The sequence below is a fragment of the Eleutherodactylus coqui genome, chromosome 10 (assembly GCF_035609145.1).
Source record: "Eleutherodactylus coqui strain aEleCoq1 chromosome 10, aEleCoq1.hap1, whole genome shotgun sequence".
NCBI lineage: Eukaryota > Metazoa > Chordata > Amphibia > Anura > Eleutherodactylidae > Eleutherodactylus > Eleutherodactylus coqui.
Window position 1 is genome coordinate 6886975 of NC_089846.1, and position 23198 is coordinate 6910172.

At 47.4% G+C, this 23198-nt stretch overlaps 1 protein-coding gene across 3 annotated transcripts in view; it reads right to left on the bottom strand.

The window, feature by feature from the left end:
- Nucleotides 1–12448, bottom strand: part of LOC136579986 (dual specificity testis-specific protein kinase 1-like) — a 53948-nt gene extending 41500 nt beyond the window's left edge. Inside the window, exon 1 of one of the 3 annotated variants that reach the window (XM_066580124.1) lies at nt 12309–12448. In XM_066580124.1, the coding sequence (XP_066436221.1) occupies nt 12309 (1 nt within the window). In that variant the 5' untranslated portion in view covers nt 12310–12448. Of the gene's footprint in view, nt 1–6257; nt 6392–12308 lie in introns of those variants that run through there. The other 2 variants (XM_066580123.1, XM_066580122.1) reach the window with 2 other exon arrangements.
- Nucleotides 12449–23198: the final 10750 nt, after the last annotated feature.

The following is a 23198-nucleotide window of genomic DNA, read 5'->3' on the forward strand; positions in this document are numbered from 1 at the left end:
GCGGAGTCCCAGCCCCGCCCCCATACTGCAGACAACCAGCCCCTACATCCTGTCTGAGGGGGAGTCCCAACCCCGCCCCCATACTGCAGACAACCAGCCCCTACATCCTGTCTGTGAGGTACTCACAGCCCCGCCCCCATACTGCAGACAACCAGCTCCTACATCCTGTCTGAGGGGGAGTCCCAGCCCCGCCCCCATACTGCAGACAACCAGCCCCTACATCCTGTCCGAGGGGGAGTCCCAGCCCCGCCCCCATACTGCAGACAACCAGCCCCTACATCCTTTCTGTGAGGTAGTCACAGCCCCGCCCCCATACTGCAGACAACCAGCCCATACATCCTCTCTGAGGGGGAGTCCCAGCCTCGCCCCCATACTGCAGACAGCCAGCCCCTATATCCTGTCTGTGAGGTAGTCACAGCCCCGCCCCCATACTGCAGACAACCAGCCCCTACATCCTGTCTGAGGGGGAGTCCCAGCCCCGCCCCCATACTGCAGACAACCAGCCCCTATATCCTGTCTGTGAGGTAGTCACAGCCCCACCCCCATACTGCAGACAACCAGCTCCTACATCCTGTCTGCGAGGTAGTCACAGCCCCGCCCCCATACTGCAGACAGCCAGCCCCTATATCCTGTCTGTGAGGTAGTCCCAGCCCCGCCCCCATACTGCAGACAACCAGCTCCTACATCCTGTCTGAGGGGGGAGTCCCAGCCTCGCCCCCATACTGCAGACAGCCAGCCCCTACATCCTGTTTGAGGGGGAGTCCCAGCCCCGCCCCCATACTGCAGACAGCCAGCCCCTATATCCTGTCCGAGGGGGAGTCCCAGCCCCGCCCCCATACTGCAGACAACCAGCCCCTACATCCTGTCTGTGAGGTAGTCACAGCCCCGCCCCCATACTGCAGACAACCAGCCCATACATCCTCTCTGAGGGGGAGTCCCAGCCTCGCCCCCATACTGCAGACAACCAGCCCCTATATCCTGTCTGTGAGGTAGTCACAGCCCCACCCCCATACTGCAGACAACCAGCTCCTACATCCTGTCTGCAAGGTAGTCACAGCCCCGCCCCCATACTGCAGACAGCCAGCCCCTATATCCTGTCTGTGAGGTAGTCCCAGCCCCGCCCCCATACTGCAGACAACCAGCTCCTACATCCTGTCTGAGGGGGGAGTCCCAGCCTCGCCCCCATACTGCAGACAGCCAGCCCCTACATCCTGTTTGAGGGGGAGTCCCAGCCCCGCCCCCATACTGCAGACAGCCAGCCCCTATATCCTGTCTGTGAGGTAGTCCCAGCCCCGCCCCCATACTGCAGACAACCAGCTCCTACATCCTGTCTGAGGGGGAGTCCCAGCCTCGCCCCCATACTGCAGACAGACAGCCCCTACATCCTGTCTGAGGGGGGAGTCCCAGCCCCGCCCCCATACTGCAGACAACCAGCCCCTACATCCTGTCTGAGGGGGAGTCCCAGCCCCGCCCCCCGCTGATGACATCACTGAACACTACCAAGCTCTTCTTTATGTCTCTGACCTATAATGATTCCTGTGTAATAACAGACGAGCGCCACACAGCAGGAGTAATCCATCCCTTTAAGGGTTGTTTGGGGTTAGTAGAACATGACTTTTTCCCAGAAATAGCGCACATTTGTCCGTGGGCGTGTCGGGTAGATTACAGCGCGGTGAAGTGAATGAGGCAGAGCTGTAATACCTCACACAACCTGGGGACAGGTGGGGCGCTGTTTCTCTTCTAATCTCGGATCACCCTTTAAAATTAACAAACGTGTTTAAAGGCATTTTACATTTAGGAATTGCGCTGTGCACAGAACGCGGTATTAACCCATCGTGTCCAGCGCGTTCATTTACATGCGCAATACTGTGAGCTGCAAAAACTGAAGCCTGTGCTATTTTTTTAGTGAGATCGCCAAAAACACGCCCGGCATTCGCTATGGGCAAGTGAAAAAATAAAAGGCGCGGCACTGTGGTATACGGCGAGGGCGGTTTAAGGTTTTCTCCTATTGACGCGTGCGATTTTGTTGCAGGTTTCGGAAGGCGATATTGGTCTGCAAAACTCGGATTGACATCGCAGTCGCTCGGGTAAGTCCGGCCGTAATCGCGATAGAGCCGATACCACAAGCAGGATGCTGCAGCAACGACTCCTGCGGGCCGGCGGCCATATTGGTTGTCACCCAACCTTTCCAGAAACAAGAGGAGGTTGGCCCTGAGGGGCGGCCATCTTCTGACTAGTGGTATGCGGCGTCACACCTCTGCCAGCGCGCTCCCTGCACAGACGTGTCGCCTCCTGCGCCCGGCTCACGGCCATTTGTGTAAGCGCCACTTTATCCCTCATGTGAAGAGACGAACGTCTGCAGGACGCCGAGATGAGAGCCGGTCATTCGGTCTGCGAGGCCATATTGGTTGTCACTCAGCTGAGGCCATAGCAGGCCTGGTTGCCCATAGCAACCAATCCCAGTGCAGCCGATGCTGAGTGGTTGCCATGGGTAACGGCCGCTGTTCCCGTACCGCCTTCTTCACACCAAGTATTTGCTCACCGATTCGCGTTCCATTTCTTCCTCTGAGAATCTGCGCCATTGTTCACACGACACGGCTTTTTCACTGTCCGTTATGAAAGCAGCGGCGTAGAAAAAAAACGGCGCCACATTTTTTTGATGCAGATTTCGCAACAGAACAGAAATCTGTACGTTAGGCCACTCGCACACACAGCGTCTGCGGAACGTCGCAATTCAGATCGCAGCGTTTTGCTGTGATTTTGCCGCCATTTTCAGTGGTTTCTAAGGCAACCCATCATTACAGTGGGTGATGAGATGCGGGAAAAAGCGCAAAAACGCGGTAAAATAGAGCAGACGGGGCTCGGCAGTTGCAATGATGAAAAAAATGCCACGTTCAAGCGCGTCTGCGAGGCCCCATTCTAAACACCGCGGTAAAAAGCGCGTGTGTGGGCGTGGCCTTGGGGTTCTTTCACACGGGTGTAAATACGCAGCATATCGCGTGCGCGGTTTTTAAGCCCATAATACGCAGTGAAACCATTGATCCCAATTTTTGACTGTATGAAAAAATACGCGATGTGCCCCGAAATACGCCATAGAAGTGACTGGGCCCGCGCGAATACGCAAAAAGACTCGTATTCATGCATCAAGGCCAGGAGCCTTTGGCGCATTCTTCTACTTGTAGCGAATCTGCATTTTTTGGTCTGTAAATAAGCTGCGTATTCATGGACTGACGTCCGCCCCCGTGCGAATGAGCCCGAAAATCAGACATGCGCCCCCAAAACACGTACATGAGCGAGTGTGATATCACACTTAAACCCGCGATTTCTATGCAGGCGCGGTGCGTTTTTGCGCTGCGGTACGAGCGTTCTTCACGTGAGTTTCGTGCGAGAGCGATGCGATTTTTAAATATCACGTGTGTGAAAATTGCGCGCGCCGGGATGTGATTTTCTCACATTAAAAAAAAAATGCAGATTTAAATGCGTCCGTGGGCCGCGGTTACACCAGCGAGTTTCCTACTCGTGCGTTTTGCAAGAAGCACGGAAATACAATCCCCTGTTTTCAAGTACCTTTTTTCTCTCGGAGCGATGCTGCGCGGGGGGAGGGAGCGCAGCGCGGGCGGAGGGAGCGCAGCGCGGGGGGAGGGAGCGCAGCGCGGGGGGAGGGAGCGCAGCGCGGGGGGAGGGAGCGCAGCGCCGCGGGTTCTCCTGTGAGGGCAGAGAAAATGCGGACATTATTTGCGGCAGGAGAGTTTTAAATACAAATCGCGTCGCATTCGCGTACAGACAAGTTCCGTGCGAATTTTTAAAAATTGTATTGAAAAAACGTGCGTTTTTTAAGTGCGGAAATGCGATTTACTCAGAAACCCCGCGGCGCTAGAATTAATAAATCGCATATTTACAAGCGCGATATCAGTCCGAGTTTCTGGGGCCAACACTCGCCCGAGTGAGTGCAGCCTTTAGGGCTTAAACGGACGGGCGCAAAAATCACGGCCACAAAACCGGACAAAACGACACAATTGATTTCAATGGTTTCGTTCTCAGGAGCGCGGCTCTTGGGGCGTTAATAGTGCGCCTGAGAACAGATAAGCCCCGCCCTCTCTTCACGCTTTTATTTTTGAGATGCGCACGCTTAGCGCAGTTTGTCAAAATAAAAAAACGGGTTCCTGCGCTCCGCAGCAGCGAGCGGATTACCGCATGCGGCCGTCTAAGCCTTTAAGGCAGCACAGTCTCAGGCGCCTGGACGTCCGTCCCGCGGATTTTTCATACGTGTAAAGTACTGAACAAACTCGCAGGCGCGGCCGCACAGCCTGTATTCTGCGGATCGCGCACCAATATACGAAGTGCTGAATTTTTTTTTTCCATGTTCGTGAAAAAACAAACGTAGGTGTGAATGGCGCAATATAAATCCGTAGGTTTTTCACACCGTATATTACGTGTATAATACGCGGGCGCCGTACGGTTGGGTGCGTGCGCCCGTAAATGCCGTCTCCTCCTTTTCATGTAATCCCAAGCACACTTTCGTATCCAAATCGCAGCTAGGGGTCGTTATCTTTTGCGCGGCTCCTACGGTTTCCCCAAACATTCCAGGCACCGTCCACCATAAACGGCGAGTCTCCCGTGTCCGCGCTCGCTCCGGCGGGATGTCCGCGATTGCACTATTATAGAAGGAACTGCTAATTAAGCCATTTTTAGCAGAGCGGCGATCGGCGCTGCCCGTAAACTTGCCACGTGTTTCATTACCGCGACGTATATTTAGTCCTAATTGCACACCGATGACCGCGGGTCCCGTAAGTTCTGGCGCGCGGCACGGAGGGCGAGGCCAGAAAACAGACACAAACCGTAATTAACGCGTCGCGGTGTCTAATGAGAGAGTGAACGCCAAACAATAACCTGCAATACCCGGACCGCACGCAGCGCAGGATTAACCCTCGGTGGACAAGTCAGCCGCCCGGACAGCCTCACGAGCCTCGACCTACGAGATCTGTAAATACCGACAGCTGTATACAGCTAGTGTTATCTGGTGTCGCCAGGGAGTCACGCTGGGAGTGCAGGCTGCTGCAGATGGGTACAAGATGCCAACCCTGTGCCACCCGAGACTGCGAAAGAGAAGGCGCCAGCAGCGCTCTGTATAATCTGGGTATGGATTCCGTCATTTCAGGATCTCTGCTTACTGTCAGTGAATGGAAAGCATCTTGTTTACCAAACATCTCACAGCTGAAGGTTTGTTACAGTTATATGGGGTCTGGGCCACACCGGGCTCACAGCAACGGGTATGCATTGCGAAATCCCTGGTCAGCGCCCGCACCGCGGAGCCGCAGCAAATGCCGTTCGTAGCGTGTTATGGAAAACTGTTTTTTCTTGCACGCTCACGGAATGGAATTGCGATTTCCACGAGCGGAGGGGGAAAAAGCGCAGCAAGCTCTATTTCTGCGCGGAGTCAATGGAAGCCATCCGGAGCGGCGCCCAATCATATTGGCAAGGCAAAAGGGCCGTGGATTCTGCGTCTTGGGCTAGCGATGACGGGGCCCCCGCATACGGAATCAGACCGGGAATGCGGGCTAAGGCTGCGTTCAAACACGCATCAGTGTCTCCGCCCCGCAGTCAACGCAAAATCCTGAAAGAATGGCGCAAGCTGCGGTCGTTTGTCTAGGAAGATGTCGGAGGGCAAAACGGACCCCAGTAAAGCCGCTCGTTTCCGTCTTCGGACGGATCCGGCACTACGTTTTTCTGCTCCCGCGACAGAGAAGGCAAGCAGAGCGCCGCTGTGAGCCGCACATCAGCAGTGGAGGCTGACAGCAAGCAGAGATCTTACAAACAGGGAACATCAGAACACAAGAAGTTCTCAGAAAGTTCCAGAACTCGTCGTTGTACAACTTGCTGACTTTCGCACCTTACAGTACATTTCGCTAACCCGTCCCTGTTGCGTCCGCTGCCCGTGATTCGGTCCTAGCAGTGGCGACTCCCATCACCCATATATTTCGGCGCTGCGCCTCAGGGGATCGGTGCGATTCGCTAACAGGTGACCGGAGGGACGAGGAATAATCCAGGGACATTTACATTATATCAATGAGATTCGCCGCATCCGAAATTAGCGCAAAAGCCAAATACTGGTGTGAAAGGGGCGGAGACAGTGACACTCACCTCCACCTGTGAGCCGCCAGCACTACAACCCCCAGCACACCCAACACTCCATCAGCGGGGACCCAGCAGGACCCCGCCGCTCACCCACCCAAACACAACCCGCCGCCGGTACTCACTGCTGCCGGTCAGGGCGCTGCGGGAGCCGCAGGATCGGAGCTCTCGGCGCGACGCTCACCTCTCATCGCTCCGCTGCGAGACCACTGCCGGCCGTGTACTGCTCCAGCGCCCCTGCCGGACACACTGCGGCACTCCACTCCCAGTACACTACACACACAGTTCGCATCCAGCTCCCCTGCCGGCCACACTTCGGCACTGCACTCCTGTACACTACACACACAGTGCGCATCCAGCGCCCCTGCCGGCCGCACTTCAGCAACTGCACCCCAGGTACACTACACACACCGTGTTGCTCCAGCGCCCCTGCGGGCCGCACTGCGGGGCTGTACCCCCTGTACACTACACACAAACCGCGCGGCTCCAGCGCCCCTGCCGGCTGCACTGCGGGGCTGCACCCCCTATACCCATACTACACACACTGTGCTGCTCCAGCGCCCCTGCCGGCCGCACTTCGGGGCTACACCCCTGTACACTGCACACACCGTTCGCATCCAGTGCCCCTGCCGGCCACACTGTGGTACTACAACCTGAAGAGAAACTGCACTAACAGGTGTCATCGATAGTCTCACCTCTACTCAATAGACCTGCTGTATCTAATCCTATCACCTGTGATACTGCCTGCTGAGCCGTGTATCTAATCCTATCCTTTGTGATACAGTCTGCTGGGCTGTGTATCTAATCCTATGTTGTGTGATCCTGTCTGCTGAGCCGTGTATTTAATCCTATCCTGTGTGATACTATCTGCTGAGCTGTATATCTAATCCTATCCTGTGTGATACGGTTTGCTGAGCCGTGTATCTAATCCTATCCTGTGTGATACGGTTTGCTGAGCCATGTATCTAATCTTCTCCTGTATGGTACTGTCTGCTGAGCCGTGTATCTAATCCTATCCTGTGTGATACGGTTTGCTGAACCATGTATCTAATCCTCTCCTGTATGATACTGTCTGCTGAGCCGTGTATCTAATCCTATCCTGTGTGATACGGTTTGCGGAGCCATGTATCTAATCCTATCCTGTGTGATATTCTCTGCTCAGTTGTGTATCTAATCCTATCCTGTGTGATACTGTCTGCTGAGCCGTATATCTAATCCTATCCTATGTGATACTGTCTGCTGAGCTGTGTATCTAATCCCATCCTGTGTGATGCTGTGTATCTAATCCTATCTTGTGTGATACTGTCTGCTGAGCCGTGTATCTAATCCTATTCTGTGTGATACTGTCTGCTGAGCCGTGTATCTAATCCTATCCTGTGTGGTACTGTCTGCTGTGCTGTGTATCTAATCCTATCCTGTGTGATACTGTTTGCTAAGCCATGTATCTAATCCTCTCCTGTATGATACTGTCTGCTGAGCCGTGTATCTAATCCTATCCTGTGTGATACTCTCTGCTCAGTCGTGTATCTAATCCTATCCTGTGTGATACTGTCTGCTGAGCCGTATATCTAATCCTATCCTATGTGATACTGCCTGCTGAGCTGTGTATCTAATCCTATCCTATGTGATACTGCCTGCTGAGCTGTGTATCTAATCCCATCCTGTGTGATACTGTCTGCTGAGCTGTGTATCTAATCCTATCTTGTGTGATACTGTGTGCTGAGCCATGTATCTAATCCTATTCTGTGTGATACTGTCTGCTGAGCTGTGTATCTAATCCAATCCTGGGTGATACTGTCTGCTGAGATATGTATCTAATCCTATTTTGCGATACTCTGCTGAACCGCTGTATCTAATCCCATTATGTGTGATACTGTTTGCTGATCTGTGTATTTAATCCTATTTTCTGTGATACTGTCTGCTGAGTCATGCATCTAAGCCTATCCTGTGTGATCCTGTCTGCTGAGCCGTGTATCTAATCCTATCTTGTGTGATACTGTGTGCTGAGCCATGTATCTAATCCTCTCCTGTGTGATACTGTCTGCTAAGCCATGTATCTAATCCTATCATGTGTGATACTGTCTGCTGAGCTGTGTATCTAATCATATCCTGTGTAATACTGTCTGCTGAGCTGTGTATCTAATCCTATCCTGTGTGATACTGTCTGCTGAGCCGTTTATCTAATCCTGTCCTGTGTGATACTGTGTGCTGAGCCGTGTATCTAATCCTATCCTGTGCGATACTGTCTGCTAAACCATGTATCTAATCCTATCCTGTGTGATACTGTCTGCTGAGCTGTGTATCTAATCCTATCCTGTGTGATATAGTCTGCTGAGCTGTGTATCTAATCCTCTCCAGTGTGATACTGCCTGCTGAGCTCTGTATCTAATCCTCTCCTGTGTGTTACTGTCTCCTGAGTCATGTATCTAATCCTATCCTGTGTGATACTGTCTGCTGAGCCGTGAAGCTAATCCCATCATGTGTGATACTGTCTGCTGAGCCGTGAAGCTAATCCCATCATGTGTGATATTGTCGGCTGAGCCGTGTATCTAATCCTATCCTGTGTGATAATCTCTGCTGAGCCATGTATCTAATCCTATACTGTGTGATACTGTCTGCTGAGCCGTGTATCTAATCCCACCCTGTGTGATACTGTCTGCTGAGCCATGTATCTAATCCTATCCTGTGTGATACTGTCTGCTGAGCCGTGTATCTAATCCTATCCTGTGTGATACTGTCTGCTGAGCCGTGTATCTAATCCTATCCTGTGTGATACTGTCTGCTGAGCTGTGTATTCAATCATATCCTCTGTGATAATGTCTGCTAAACTGTGTATCTAATCCTATTGTGTGATACTCTGCTGAACTACTGTATCTAATCCCATCATGTGTAATACTGTCTGCTGAGCCGTGTATCTAATCCTATCCTGTGTAATACTGTCTGCTGAGCCGTGTATCTAATCCTATCCCGTGTGATACTGTCTGCTGAGCAGTGTATCTAATCCTATCCCGTGTGATACTGTCTGCTGAGCTGTGTATCTAATCTTATCCTGTGTGTTAGTCTGTTGAGCCATGTATCTAATCCTCTCCTGTGTGATACTGTCTGCTGAGCCGTGTATCTAATCCTATCTTGTGTGATACTGTCTGCTGAGCCATGTATCTAATCTTATCCTGTGTGTTAGTCTGTTGAGCCATGTATCTAATCCTCTCCTGTGTGATACTGTCTGCTGAGCCGTGTATCTAATCCTATCTTGTGTGATACTGTCTGCTCAGCTGCTACATAATACTGATGACCTACTAGACATGTGTGACCTCATGGCTTTGGTGATGACTATGTTTGCCCCATCCCCCCACGTCTGAGGTAGTAGTACACAGATGTGACAGCAGGAGGATGAGGGTTGTAGTGGCCCCTCCCCCATGGTCCTCTGCTATCCCTATTAGAGGTAGATTACAGGGCCCCTCGGCCTGTAGATAATCCCAGGCCCGTCTCCCAGGGGGATTAGAGGCGCTGGATGCCGCCTGTCACTTCTGTGCGCGGATCTATCTGAGGATAAATTCTTCCTCTCACTAATGACTAAGAGCGAGTGGGAGAACGTGGTGTGACAGCGAGACGGGGGACTCATTACTGCGAGACGGCGCACACAAGAGGAGAGAGCGAGTCAGTTACTGAGTGCCATCCACAGTGCAGCGAGGAAAAATAAGTGAACCTCTGTGTTATTGACCTCTTCAAGAGCTCATTGGCATAAGATGTTTGCAACAAGGAGATGAGATTAGCAGTGTGGGTGTCACTGGCGCTTTACCCATTAAATAAAGGCATATAAAGCCTGGCTACTGCCACATCTATTATTCTTAGTGATTAGTGCAAGTCGCGCTTCCTGCCAGGCTCACACGACCATCTGCATAAAGCATTGCATGAGTCGCGCAGCATTTTACTGCTGTGGAGCCGGTGGTGTCCCGGCCTATCACAGTAATGGCAGCGATATTGTACTGCGCATGAAAGGTTATCTCACGCACGATGTCATAGAATCATAGTATGGTAGAGTTGGAAGGGACCTCCAGGGTCATCGGGTCTGCCCCCTGCTCAGTGCAGGATCACTAAATCATCACAGACAGATGTCTGTCCGGACTCTGTTTGAAGACTGCCATTCATGGAGAACTCCCCACTTCCTGTGGCAACCTGTTCCACTCATTGATCACCCTCACTGTCTAATATCTAATCTGTGTCTCCTCCCTTTCAGTTTCATCCCATTGCTTCTAGTCTTTCCTTGTACAGATGAGAATAGGGCTGATCCCTCTGCACTGTGACAGCCCTTCAGATATTTGTAGACCACTATTAAGTCTCCTCAGCCTTCTTTTTTGCAAGCTAAACATTCCCAGATCCTTTAACCGTTCCTCATAGGACATGATTTGCAGACCGCTCACCATATTGGTAACTCTTCTCTGAACTTGCTCCAGTTTGTCTATATCTTTTTTTAAAGTGAGGTGCCCAGAACTGGACACAGTATTCCAGATGAGGTCTGACTAAGGAAGAGTAGAGGGTGATAATGACCTCACGTGATCTAGACTCTATGCTTCTCTTTATACATCCCAGAATTGTGTTTGCCTTTTTGCTGCTGCATCACATTGTTGACTCATGTTCAGTCTGTGATCTATTAGTATACCCAAGTCTTTTTCACATGTGCTGCTGCTTATCCCAATTCCTCCCATTCTGTATGTGCTTTCTTCATTTTTCTTGCCCAGATGTAGGACTTTGCATTCCTCCTTGTTAAATACCATTCTGTTAGTCGCCGCCCGCTGTTGAAGCTTTTCTAGATCTTTTTGAATCCTCTCCCTCTCTTCCCTAGTGTTAGCTATCCCTCCTAGCTTTGTGTCGTCGGCACATTTGATCAGTTTCCCACAATTCCCTCCTCCAGATCATTTATAACAATGTTGACCAACACTGCTCCTAGGACAGAGCCTTGTGGTCCCACTTGATACATTCTTCCACTTGGATGTGCAGCCATTTATGACCACTCTGTGAGTACGATCACTCAGCCAGTTGTAGTATCCTGGATCCACCTTCTTCCCTTTTTTAAAGTTAGGGACATTTGCCCTTTTCCAATCTTCTGGGACTTCTCCTGTTCTCCAGGAATTTTCACAGATTATGGCGAGTGGTTCAGCAATTACCTCCGCTGCTTCCTTTAGTATCCTAGCATGTAATTCATCTGGACCTGGAGACTTGGATTCATGTTCTTTACCCGATGTTACATCTACTTTCAGAGAGAACATAGATACATTCTCAACATACTTTTTAACCAATTCACCATTTTCATCCTGTAAACATGCTATTGCATCTCTAACTTATCTTTTGCTTTTGACCACCAAAATCATTTTTTATTGCTTTTGGTGTGTAACTTCTGTGTTCATCCATCCTGGTCCCTTTAAATGCTTCCCATTCTTCCTTCTTTTAGGGATTGGTAACGATTGTGCTTAGAGAATCTCATTTCACAATATTTCCCAACCTTCTTGGACATTTCTGTCCTTAAGAACATCCAGCCATTGGATCCTTCCTCTCCTCTGAGTTCATTGAAATCTGCCTTTCTGAAATCCAACCTTGAGGTTTGAGTCTTCTCAGGTCTTCCTCACCTTTTTATCTAGCACCCAAGGATCTCATGATCACTGGCTCCTAAGGTCCCAGCCACCCTTACCTCCTCAATCATTCCCTCCCTGTTGGTAAGAATTAGGTCCAAGATAGTAGATCCCCTTGTTTTCTCTTCTACCTCTGGGCCTGGGTGCTTTGTGATCATTAAGGGAATGAATAATTCTAAGGTCGATCAGAGCATCTTATAAGAGGATGTAAGACCATCCAGGACCTCAAGCTGAAAAGACGTTGGGTGATGCAACAAGACAACAACCCAAAGCTTCCAAAAAATCAATTAAAGAGCAGTGGAAAAAGAAGATTTGTGATTTGGAATGAGGAAGTCAAAAAGTCCTAAACTTATTTCTATGGAGATGTTGTGGCATGACCTGTAAAGGCATCCCAGAAATAGTAAAGAACTGAAGCATCTTTGCTGGGAGGAAGACTCCAAAGGTCCTTCTTAATGCTGAATAAATCATATTTGCAGTAACAGGAGATGTTTGGAGGTGATTGCAGTTAAAGAGGGATGTATAGGTTATTAAATTCAAGGGTTCACTTACTTTTTCTTGCAAATGTATAACTTTATGTGATGCTCAGCAGGTCATGTCCCAGCTTTTTTTTAGGATGGAGTGCTCCTCGAGGCTCCTCATGTACAGTGCTGGGCAATGCTATGGAATATGTAGTGACATGGTGTCCGTACAACAAATGACAGAAGACAATATTGTGTTACACTATTGATATTCCTGCTATGCGATAAAGCTGAAAGCACCCACATCCGTCCGCATTCCTCACATAGCTCTGCCAGTAAACACTGCTGGCACCGTGAGGATCAGCGTAGGAACACGTGCCAGAGGGCAGACAAACCAGTCACCATGTGTTCATTACAGCATGTCATTATCCCGTCACCCAAGTGTCGCGGTGCCATTATCCCGCCCCCCGGGGGTCAGCGTGTCATTATCATATCCCCCAAGTATCAGCGTGTCATTATCCCGTCCCCCGGGTGTCAGCGTGTCATTATCCCGCCCCCCGGGTGTCAGCGTGTCATTATCCCGTCCCCCAAGTATCAGCGTGTCATTATCCCGTCCCCCAAGTTCAGCGTGTCATTATCCCATCCCCCAAGTATCAGCGTGTCATTATCCCGTCCCCCAAGTGTCAGCGTGTCATTATCCCGTCCCCCAAGTGTCAGCGTGTCATTATCCCATCCCGCAAGTGTCAGCGTGTCATTATCCCGTCCCCCAAATATCAGCGTGTCATTATCCCGTCCCCCAAATATCAGCGTGTCATTATCCCGTCCCCCAAATATCAGCGTGTCATTATCCCATCCCCCAAGTGTCAGCGTGTTATTATCCCGTCCCCCAAGTGTCAGCGCATCATTATCCCGTCCCCCAAGTATCAGCGTGTCATTATCCCGTCCCCCAAGTATCAGCGTGTCATTATCCCATCCCCCAAGAGTCAGCGTGTCATTATCCCGTCCCCCAAGTGTCAGCGTGTCATTATCCCGTCCCCCAAGTATCAGCGTGTCATTATCCCGTCCCCCCAAGTGTCAGCGTGTCATTATCCCGTCCCCCAAGTGTCAGCGTGTCATTATCCCGTCCCCCAAGTATCAGCGTGTCATTATCCCGTCCCCCAAGTATCAGCGTGTCATTATCCCGTCCCCCAAGTGTCAGCGTCTCAATATCCCGTCCCCCAAGTGTCAGCGTGTCATTATCCCGTCCCCCAAGTATCAGCGTGTCATTATCCCGTCCCCCCAAGTGTCAGCGTGTCATTATCCCGTCCCCCAAGTGTCAGCGTGTCATTATCCCGTCCCCCAAGTATCAGCGTGTCATTATCCCGTCTCCCAAGTGTCAGCGTGTCATTATCCCGTCCCCCAAGTGTCAGCGTCTCAATATCCCGTCCCCCAAGTGCCAGCGTGTCATTATCCCGTCCCCCAAGTATTAGCGTGTCATTATCCCGTCTCCCAAGTGTCAGCGTGTCATTATCCCGTCCCCCAAGTGTCAGCGTGTCATTATCCTGTCCCCCCAAGTGTCAGCGTGTCAATATCCCGTCCCCCAAGTGTCAGCGTGTCATTATTCCATCCCCCAAGTGTCAGCGTGTCATTATCCTGTCCCCCCAAGTGTCAGCGTGTTATTATCCTGTCCCCCCAAGTGTCAGCGTCTCATTATCCCGTCCCCCAAGTGTCAGCGTGTCTTTATCCCGTCCCCCAAGTATCAGCGTGTCATTATCCCGTCCCCCAAGTGTCAGCGTCTCATTATCCCGTCCCCCAAGTGTCAGCGTCTCATTATCCGTTCCCCCAAGTGTCAGCGTCTCATTATCCTGTCCCCCAATTGTCAGCCTGTCATTATCCCGTCCCCCAAGTGTCAGTGTGTCTTTATTCCATCCCCCAAGTGTCAGCGTGTCATTATCCCGTCCCCCAAGTGTCAGCGTGTCATTATCCCGTCCCCCAAGTGTCAGCGTGTCATTATCCCATCCCCCAAGTGTCAGCGTGTCATTATCCCATCCCCCAAGTGTCAGCGTGTCATTATCCCGTCCCCCAAGTGTCAGCGTGTCATTATCCCGTCCCCCAAGTGTCAGCGTGTCATTATCCCGTCCCCCAAGTGTCAGCGTGTCATTATCCTGTCCCCCAAGTGTCAGCGTGTCATTATCCTGTCCCCCAAGTGTCAGCGTGTCATTATCCCGTCCCCCAAGTGTCAGCGTGTCATTATCCCGTCCCCCAAGTGTCAGCGTGTCATTATCCCGTCCCCCAAGTGTCAGCGTCTCATTATTCCGTCCCCCAAGTGTCAGCGTGTCATTATCCTGTCCCACAAGTGTCAGCGTGTCATTATCCCGCCCCCCAAGTATCAGCTTGTCATTATCCTGTACCTACATCGGGCCCATTAAACCCTAAACTCATGTCAGTAATTTCCTAGTAGTCGGACCCCCACTGATGAGCTCGTTGTCTCCTCCTGTATGTATGGGGTATCTGCTCCTTTAACCCCATTCATATTTTATAGCTTATTATTGGTTTCCAAAGACTTGGCGCTCCTTCAATGGTCGCTCTGTCTTCCCTTCCTAGCAGCGCTGTCACATTCTGTCATTCGTTACGTGTTCTTGTTTCGGACCTGATATTCTTGTTTGGTTGATTCTGTAATTTTCCTGCGCAGGTTGTAGCAGAGTGCAGTACGGTGTAGTGGAGACGTGTATACATTAGAAAGGCATGGTAGACATCTGATATTATGCAATCAGCTGATACTGACGTTACTGTCAGAGATTACCCAGGGGCAAAATATCCGGAAACAGCAGTCTGTGGCTTACATTACCGCCATGTGAGATAAAGGTGGTGATGTCATCAGTGCATTCAGTACTAATTATCCCTGGAGTACTGTATTGGTGATGAGAATGCACATCACATGACCACCTTCCTTATAAATATATACCATCTATGCAAATTCTGTGACGCTGGGGTACTACACCTCCTAGTGGTCACCAGGAGTACTGCAGGATGGAGCAGGAATTTACGAACTATGGTCTATAAGTAATGTGACTCAGCAACAATAATTAAGAGCATTTGTCGCTTTCTTCCCCTAATTCCTTTTGGTTTGGTCCATTTACTATACAGTAGAGGGCGTCAATGAGCAAATGCTCCCCCGCTCGGGGACTATGATGACATCTGTTGTCCACCCTGATGCATACTGGGAGAAATCTTTGGAAAGTAACACCAGGATTTAGCACAGGACTGATGACAGCAGTGAGGACCTTAAGACCAACAATAACCAGAGTCTTCCTTTAAAGTGCCCCTCCGGTCGGACACAAAGATGGCTACACAGCCTCTCTGACTACCTGATGCACATTGCATATAGCAAGCATTGGTAGTCTAAGACAGTACCAGTTGCTGCTACGGCTCATGTGGCCAGCACTAGCCAATCAAAGAACATGCAGTGTCTTAGACTACCGCTGCATACCAGTGCACCATCTTTCTTTGTCCAGGACTGAAGGGCCATGCATAGAACGTGGAGTAGTCTCTAAAAGATGCCCCCTCTGCCTCCACATCCGTTTATTGCCTGCAGGCGGATGGTATTTTGTAGTCTCCTTGAAAGGTTGCAGTAAAATGTGTTTATGGATGAGCTCCAGCCGTTAATGTGATGTACAGGGACAAACCGGAATCAGTAATTGATGATAGGACTGACGCCCGGAGTAATGTATGTTCTCTATTCCCCAAGTTTATTGCTGTGCTGTTTATTGGATTTGTAGGCGGATAAACTTCATTGCTACACTGCATCTCATTAATAGAAAATGAGCACAGAAGATGTAGAAAGAAGGAGAGAGACAAATCAGACAAGCTCAAATCCCTGAAACAACCATGGGAAAACACTCAAATTACAACCATTATACAGGGATAAAACTACTATAAGGGCGAGCACCCACTGGCGTTTTTTACCTGCGTTTTGCGTTTTTCCTGCACAGGCATAGAGATAACATGTGTTCCTGTCCACTGGCGTTTTTTTTGCGTTGCGTTTGCGTTTTTAACATAGGAACTGTCAGTTGCATATGTGTCCTTATTTTTCTCCATGGAAATTAATGGAAAACGCGCGGAAAACGCAAGCGCCAGTGGGTGCTCGCCCTAATACTGCCCTCTATGTACAAGAATATAACTACTATAATACTGCCCCCCTATGTACAAGAATATAACTACTATAATACTGCCCCCTATGTACAAGAATATAACTACTATAATACTGCCCCTATGTACAAGAATATAACTACTATAATACTGCTCCCTATGTACAAGAATATAACTACTATAATACTGCTCCCTATGTACAAGAATATAACTACTATAATACTGCCCCCTATGTACAAGAATATAACTACTATAATACCGCTCCCTATGTACAAGAATATAACTACTATAATACTGCCCCCTATGTACAAGAATATAACTACTATAATACTGCCTCCTATGTACAAGAATATAACTACTATAATACTGCCTCCTATGTACAAGAATATAACTACTATAATACTGCCTCCTATGTACAAGAATATAACTACTATAATACTGCTCCCTATGTACAAGAACATAACTACTATAATACTGCCTCCTATGTACAAGAACATAACTACTATAATACTGCCTCCTATGTACAAGAATATAACTACTATAATACTGCTCCTATGTACAAGAATATAACTACTATAATACTGCCCCTATGTACAAGAATAGAACTACTATAATACTGCTCCTATGCACAATAATATAACTACTATAATACTGCCCCTATGTACAAGAATATAACTACTATAATACTGCCCCTATGTACAAGAATATAACTACTATAATATTGCCCCCATGTACAAGAATATAACTACTGTAATACTGCCCCCATGTACAAGAATATAACTACTATAGTACTGCTCCTATGTACAAGAATATAACTACTATAATACTGCCCCCTATGTACAAGAATATAACTACTATAATACTGCCCCCTATGTACAAGAATATAACTACTATAATACTGCTCCCTATGTACAAGAATATAACTACTATAATACTGCCCCCTATGTACAATAATATAACTACTATAATACTGCTCCCTATGTACAAGAATATAACTACTATAATACTGCCTCCTATGTACAAGAATATAACTACTATAATACTGCCTCCTATGTACAAGAATAGAACTACTATAATACTGCCCCCTATGTACAAGAATATAACTACTATAATACTGCCCCTATGTACAAGAATATAACTACTATAATACTGCTCCTATGCACAATAATATAACTACTATAATACTGCCCCTATGTACAAGAATATAACTACTATAATACTGCCCCTATGTACAAGAATATAACTACTATAATACTGCCCCCTATGTACAAGAATATAACTACTATAATACTGCCTCCTATGTACAAGAATATAACTACTATAATACTGCCTCCTATGTACAAGAACATAACTACTATAATACTGCCCCCTATGTACAAGAATATAACTACTATAATACTGCCTCCTGTGTACAAGAATATAACTACTATAATACTGCTCCCTATGTACAAGAATATAACTACTATAATACTGCTCCTATGTACAAGAATATAACTACTATAATACTGCCCCCTATGTACAAGAATATAACTACTATAATACTGCCCCCTATGTACAAGAATATAACTACTATAATACTGCCCCCTATGTACAAGAATATAACTACTATAATACTGCCCCCATGTACAAGAATATAACTAGTATAATACTGCTCCCTATGTACAGGTATATAACTACTATAATACTGCCCCCATGTACAAGAATATAACTACTATAATACTGCCCCCTATGTACAAGAATATAACTACTATAATACTGCCCCCTATGTACAAGAACATAACTACTATACTACTGCCCCCTATGTACAAGAATATAACTACTATAATACTGCCCCTATGTACAAGAATAGAACTACTATAATACTGCTCCTATGTACAATAATATAACTACTATAGTACTGCTCCCTATGTACAAGAATATACTATAATACTGCCCCCTATGTAGAAGAATATAACTACTATAATACTGCCCCCTATGTACAAGAATATAACTACTATAATACTGCTCCTATGTACAAGAATATAACTACTATAATACTGCTCCTACGTACAAGAATATAACTACTATAATACTGCTCCTATGTCCAAGAATATAACTACTATAATACTGTCCCCTATGTACAAGAATATAACTACTATAATACTGCCCCCTATGTACAAGAATATAACTACTATAATAATGCCCCCTATGTACAAGAATATAACTACTATAATACTGCTCCTATGTCCAAGAATATAACTACTATAATACTGCCCCCTATGTACAAGAATATAACTACTATAATACTGCTCCTATGTACAAGAATATAACTACTATAATACTGCTCCTATGTACAAGAATATAACTACTATAATACTGCTCCTATGTCCAAGAATATAACTACTATAATACTGTCCCCTATGTACAAGAATATAACTACTATAATACTGCCCCCTATGTACAAGAATATAACTACTATAATAGTGCTCCTATGTCCAAGAATATAACTACTATAATACTGCCCCCTATGTAGAAGAATATAACTACTATAATACTGCCCCCTATGTACAAGAATATAACTACTATAATACTGCTCCTATGTACAAGAATATAACTACTATAATACTGCTCCTACGTACAAGAATATAACTACTATAATACTGCCCCTATGTACAAGAATATAACTACTATAATACTGTCCCCTATGTACAAGAATATAACTACTATAATACTGCCCCCTATGTACAAGAATATAACTACTATAATAATGCCCCCTATGTACAAGAATATAACTACTATAATACTGCCCCCTATGTACAAGAATATAACTACTATAATACTGCTCCTATGTCCAAGAATATAACTACTATAATACTGCCCCCTATGTAGAAGAATATAACTACTATAATACTGCCCCCTATGTACAAGAATATAACTACTATAATACTGCTCCTATGTACAAGAATATAACTACTATAATACTGCTCCTACGTACAAGAATATAACTACTATAATACTGCCCCTATGTCCAAGAATATAACTACTATAATACTGTCCCCTATGTACAAGAATATAACTCCTATAATACTGCCTCCTATGTACAAGAATATAAGTACTATAATACTGCCCCCTATATACAAGAATATAACTACTATAATACTGCTCCTACGTACAAGAATATAACTACTATAATACTGCCCCCTATGTACAAGAATATAACTACTATAATACTGCCCCCTATGTACAAGAATATAACTACTATAATACTGCCCCCTCTGTACAAGAATATAACTACTATAATAATGCCCCCTATGTACAAGAATATAACTACTATAATACTGCCCCCTATGTACAAGAATATAACTACTATAATACTGCTCCTATGTACAAGAATATAACTACTATAATACTGCCCCCTATGTACAAGAATAGAACTACTATAATACTGCCTACTATGAACAAGAATATCTATAAGACCCCCTGTCCATGGGCGAGGCGGCATATCGCTAGCGATATTCCGCCACCGGGGAGCAGGGGAGAGAACTGTCAGTTCTCTGCATTGAGCCTATCTGACAGATAGAGCGCAGCATGCCACGATTCTCCGCAGTGAGCCCAAGTCCGGTAAGAGGAGAATCGCTATAATTCTCCGCTCGTGGACAGGGGGCTGCAATGCTATGCAAAGTGTGCACTGAGTTACTCACAGCCGGATTATCGCCGTGAGTAAAGCAATGCACAATCACCTGTGGACAGGAGCCCTAAAGGTGAAAGCCCTCACTGACTGACTCACTCACTCTCTCGCCCCTAATTCTCTAACTTCCCGATGTCGTATAAACATGAAATTTGGGATGCTCATTCTTTAGGTCCTAAATAAGAAAAGTAAAGGGGTCATAACTCGATTGTTCAATGCTCAGTGCAAAAGTATTGGCACCCGTATGTAATGTAACTTCCCGGTAGAAAACATGAAATTTGGCACGACCATTGTTTAGGTCCTAAATGAGGACAGTGGGAGGGGTGGCACATTCTGCAGAGGAACATCGGTACATGCAGCCTGAGGAGAATCTAATGCTCCTTTTTGTATATACATATTTTATTCCTTGGTTACTCTAAAGTAACCATGACTTCATAAAATTTTCCGTGCAAACAAGTAAACACCTGTATCAAATTAACACGGGCGAGGCCGGGTATAATACTTTTGCACTTAGCACTGAATTTTCGAGTTATGACCCCTCTCTACTCTTCTTATTTAGGACCTAAAGAATGCTCCTGCCAAATTTCATGTTTGTACGACCCTGGGAAGTTAGAGAATTAGTGGCAAGTCAGTGAGGGCTTTCAACTTTATATATATGGACAGAAAGGTCAATAAAATAAACCTTAGTTAGGGGTGGCCGTGTCTCTGCCTCGCCTGCTGTGTACAAAACTCAAAGAGGCAATGGTATAAAAACAAAAACAAAAAAAATCAGATTAGCAGTTATTTATGGAAACGATGAGGAACAATTGGGACAGTTAACCCTTTCCAGTCCAATTGTATCCTGCTTTTCCTAGGGAGCTTAATCTTTTTTCTGCCATTGTACAATGGCGCTATATGCTGGCTAAATCCAGTACTGCATGAGGTGACACGTTGGATAGGCTCTGACAGCAGAGAGGCTGGCAATATACAGTAAGAGAACCCCAACAGATGTCTACCAATATCGGAACTGTACAGCCTTAAATCATAATGTCTTCACAGGTCAGACAGTGGATTGGAAAGGGTTAATAATAGCAGAACTAGAATAACGCATTGATTGCAACCTCCGCAAACAGCCGATCCGCCAGCAAATGTCACAAGGTCTCTTATACGGGGCAATAAATCTCCGCCTTTTACCATCCGGTCATTTAGAGGTCCATCATTCTGGGCTGATTAATTATATACTATAGCTTTATAGAGGGGAAGGGGCTTCATTCTTTGATACAGAGCTCCAAATCTCCTGTATGGACAGATACATGAGAAAGCTTGGCCACATGCAGCCACCACTAGTGGGCGCTCACAGCACACAGCTCAATGTATAAACTGTATATAATAGTAAGCTCTGCAGCTCCCTCTAGTGGTGGCTGCAGGTAGTTATGACATCAGAACATTCTATGACATCAGAAGAAAACCTTGCAGAACTGAGAAGGACGGGCAGAAGGTGCCGCTGTCACTGCCCCGACTCTTGAGCTATGAAGTTTTCTGTGGTCGCCGCGCTCTTTGCACTCTGCTGCATCTATGTTGAAACATCTGGACAAACCAAGCTGGATGTGAAGAAATGCGAAACAGCAAATGTATCCGTTCAAGTGACCGTTGTAGAGCTGAACTACGCTGACGAGAACGGCACGGAACACGTCGCCATTGTGGGGGCACAGACAAGCAACTCCAGCCTACACAACAGCACCAGGGCGCACAAAGGGAAAGGTCTGCTGTGGCGCGCCCTCATGGCGCTGCGCAACCTGCTAGAGTCTAACTCAAAGAATTAAGACCTGCCCGGAAAAGATGGCAACAATGAAGCGGGTGGTGCCATCAGACAGGAGCGACAATGTAACGGAATAAATGTATAATGATCTAGAGCGGTGGAGACTTACTACTGTATAAGCCGGAAGGGATGATGGCGAGTGGAGCGCGGTGCGGTTTTCTAGGGGTGTACCACACATGATTTGATTAGATACCCCGGCAGCTCAGCAGACAGTATCACACATGATAAGATTAGATACACCAGCAGCTCACTGCCACGGGGTAATTTACTAAGACCGGCATTTCCATCGCTGCTCTTGGTAGAATTTCTGTCCCTGCATGGTGCGCTGAATACACGAAAAAGCGCACGCCTCTTCATGCATTAGGCGCATCCCGCCACCTCCGTGCGCCTTCTCAGAAATATGCGCCAGGTGCCAGCTAGTGTACATTATCGGCATAATTTACATCAGTGTCTGGTGTAAATTACACATAAATCAATCGGTCCAGGGCGCCAACGCCACGTCTCAAAATCTCCGCGCAGAAAGCTAAAAAGTCATTAATTTTTGCGCAGATACCAGCTTTTTGCAAAAATCTCTGACTTTTTTGACACCAGACTCTGTGTGTAAACACCAAGTGTGCTCATATGTTCTGTTCCAAGTAGACTCTACAGGGTTTGGGCGCTGGCGCTCTACTTTGGCGTTAGATGACTCACCACTGTACGGTGTGCAGCTGCGGCGGTTACGGCTCAGCGGTTCATGCGCCCGGACATCTTCGACAACTGTTTTCGACAGCCGTTTCCTCGGCTTCTCGTATACGTGAATGTTCGGCCCGGTGGAACGGTCCTGTGTTTAGGGAGGTAAGACGCAGCCAGACAGCGCGGAAAAAAAGGATTGGGAGCTGGAATTCAACGTCCCCGAACCTTCTCTCCCGCCCCGACATCACCGGTTGGCGGTAAGACCCCCCCATACACATGACAGTGTTGCCCGCCCCGCCGTTATCAGCAGGTTCAGAGGACTAATGTGTACGGGGGCCTTTACTAAATGTCCGCAGCCGTCCTCACACTCAGCGCGACTGTCCTCACTCATGGCGGCTTCTCAGAACCACAGCAGATGCTGCACATCGTTAACCATTTCCTAACAGGTTTGCCCCACTATGCAGCGTTACCAGGTGGGATGTATCACCTTGTAACCAGGCAGGTCAGTCAGGGCTGTAGAACAGCTGGGTGACAACACTGTGGGGGCTGTAGTGGAGGCCATGTTGGTTGTCCCAACCGTCCCCAGCTGCACAACATTACAGGGAAGCAATACTAACTAAGTACACCTTGCTAGGACAGCTGGGTGACAAGGCTGTGGGGGCTGTAGTGGCGGCCATGTTGGTTGTCGCACAACATTACAGGGAAGCAATACTAAG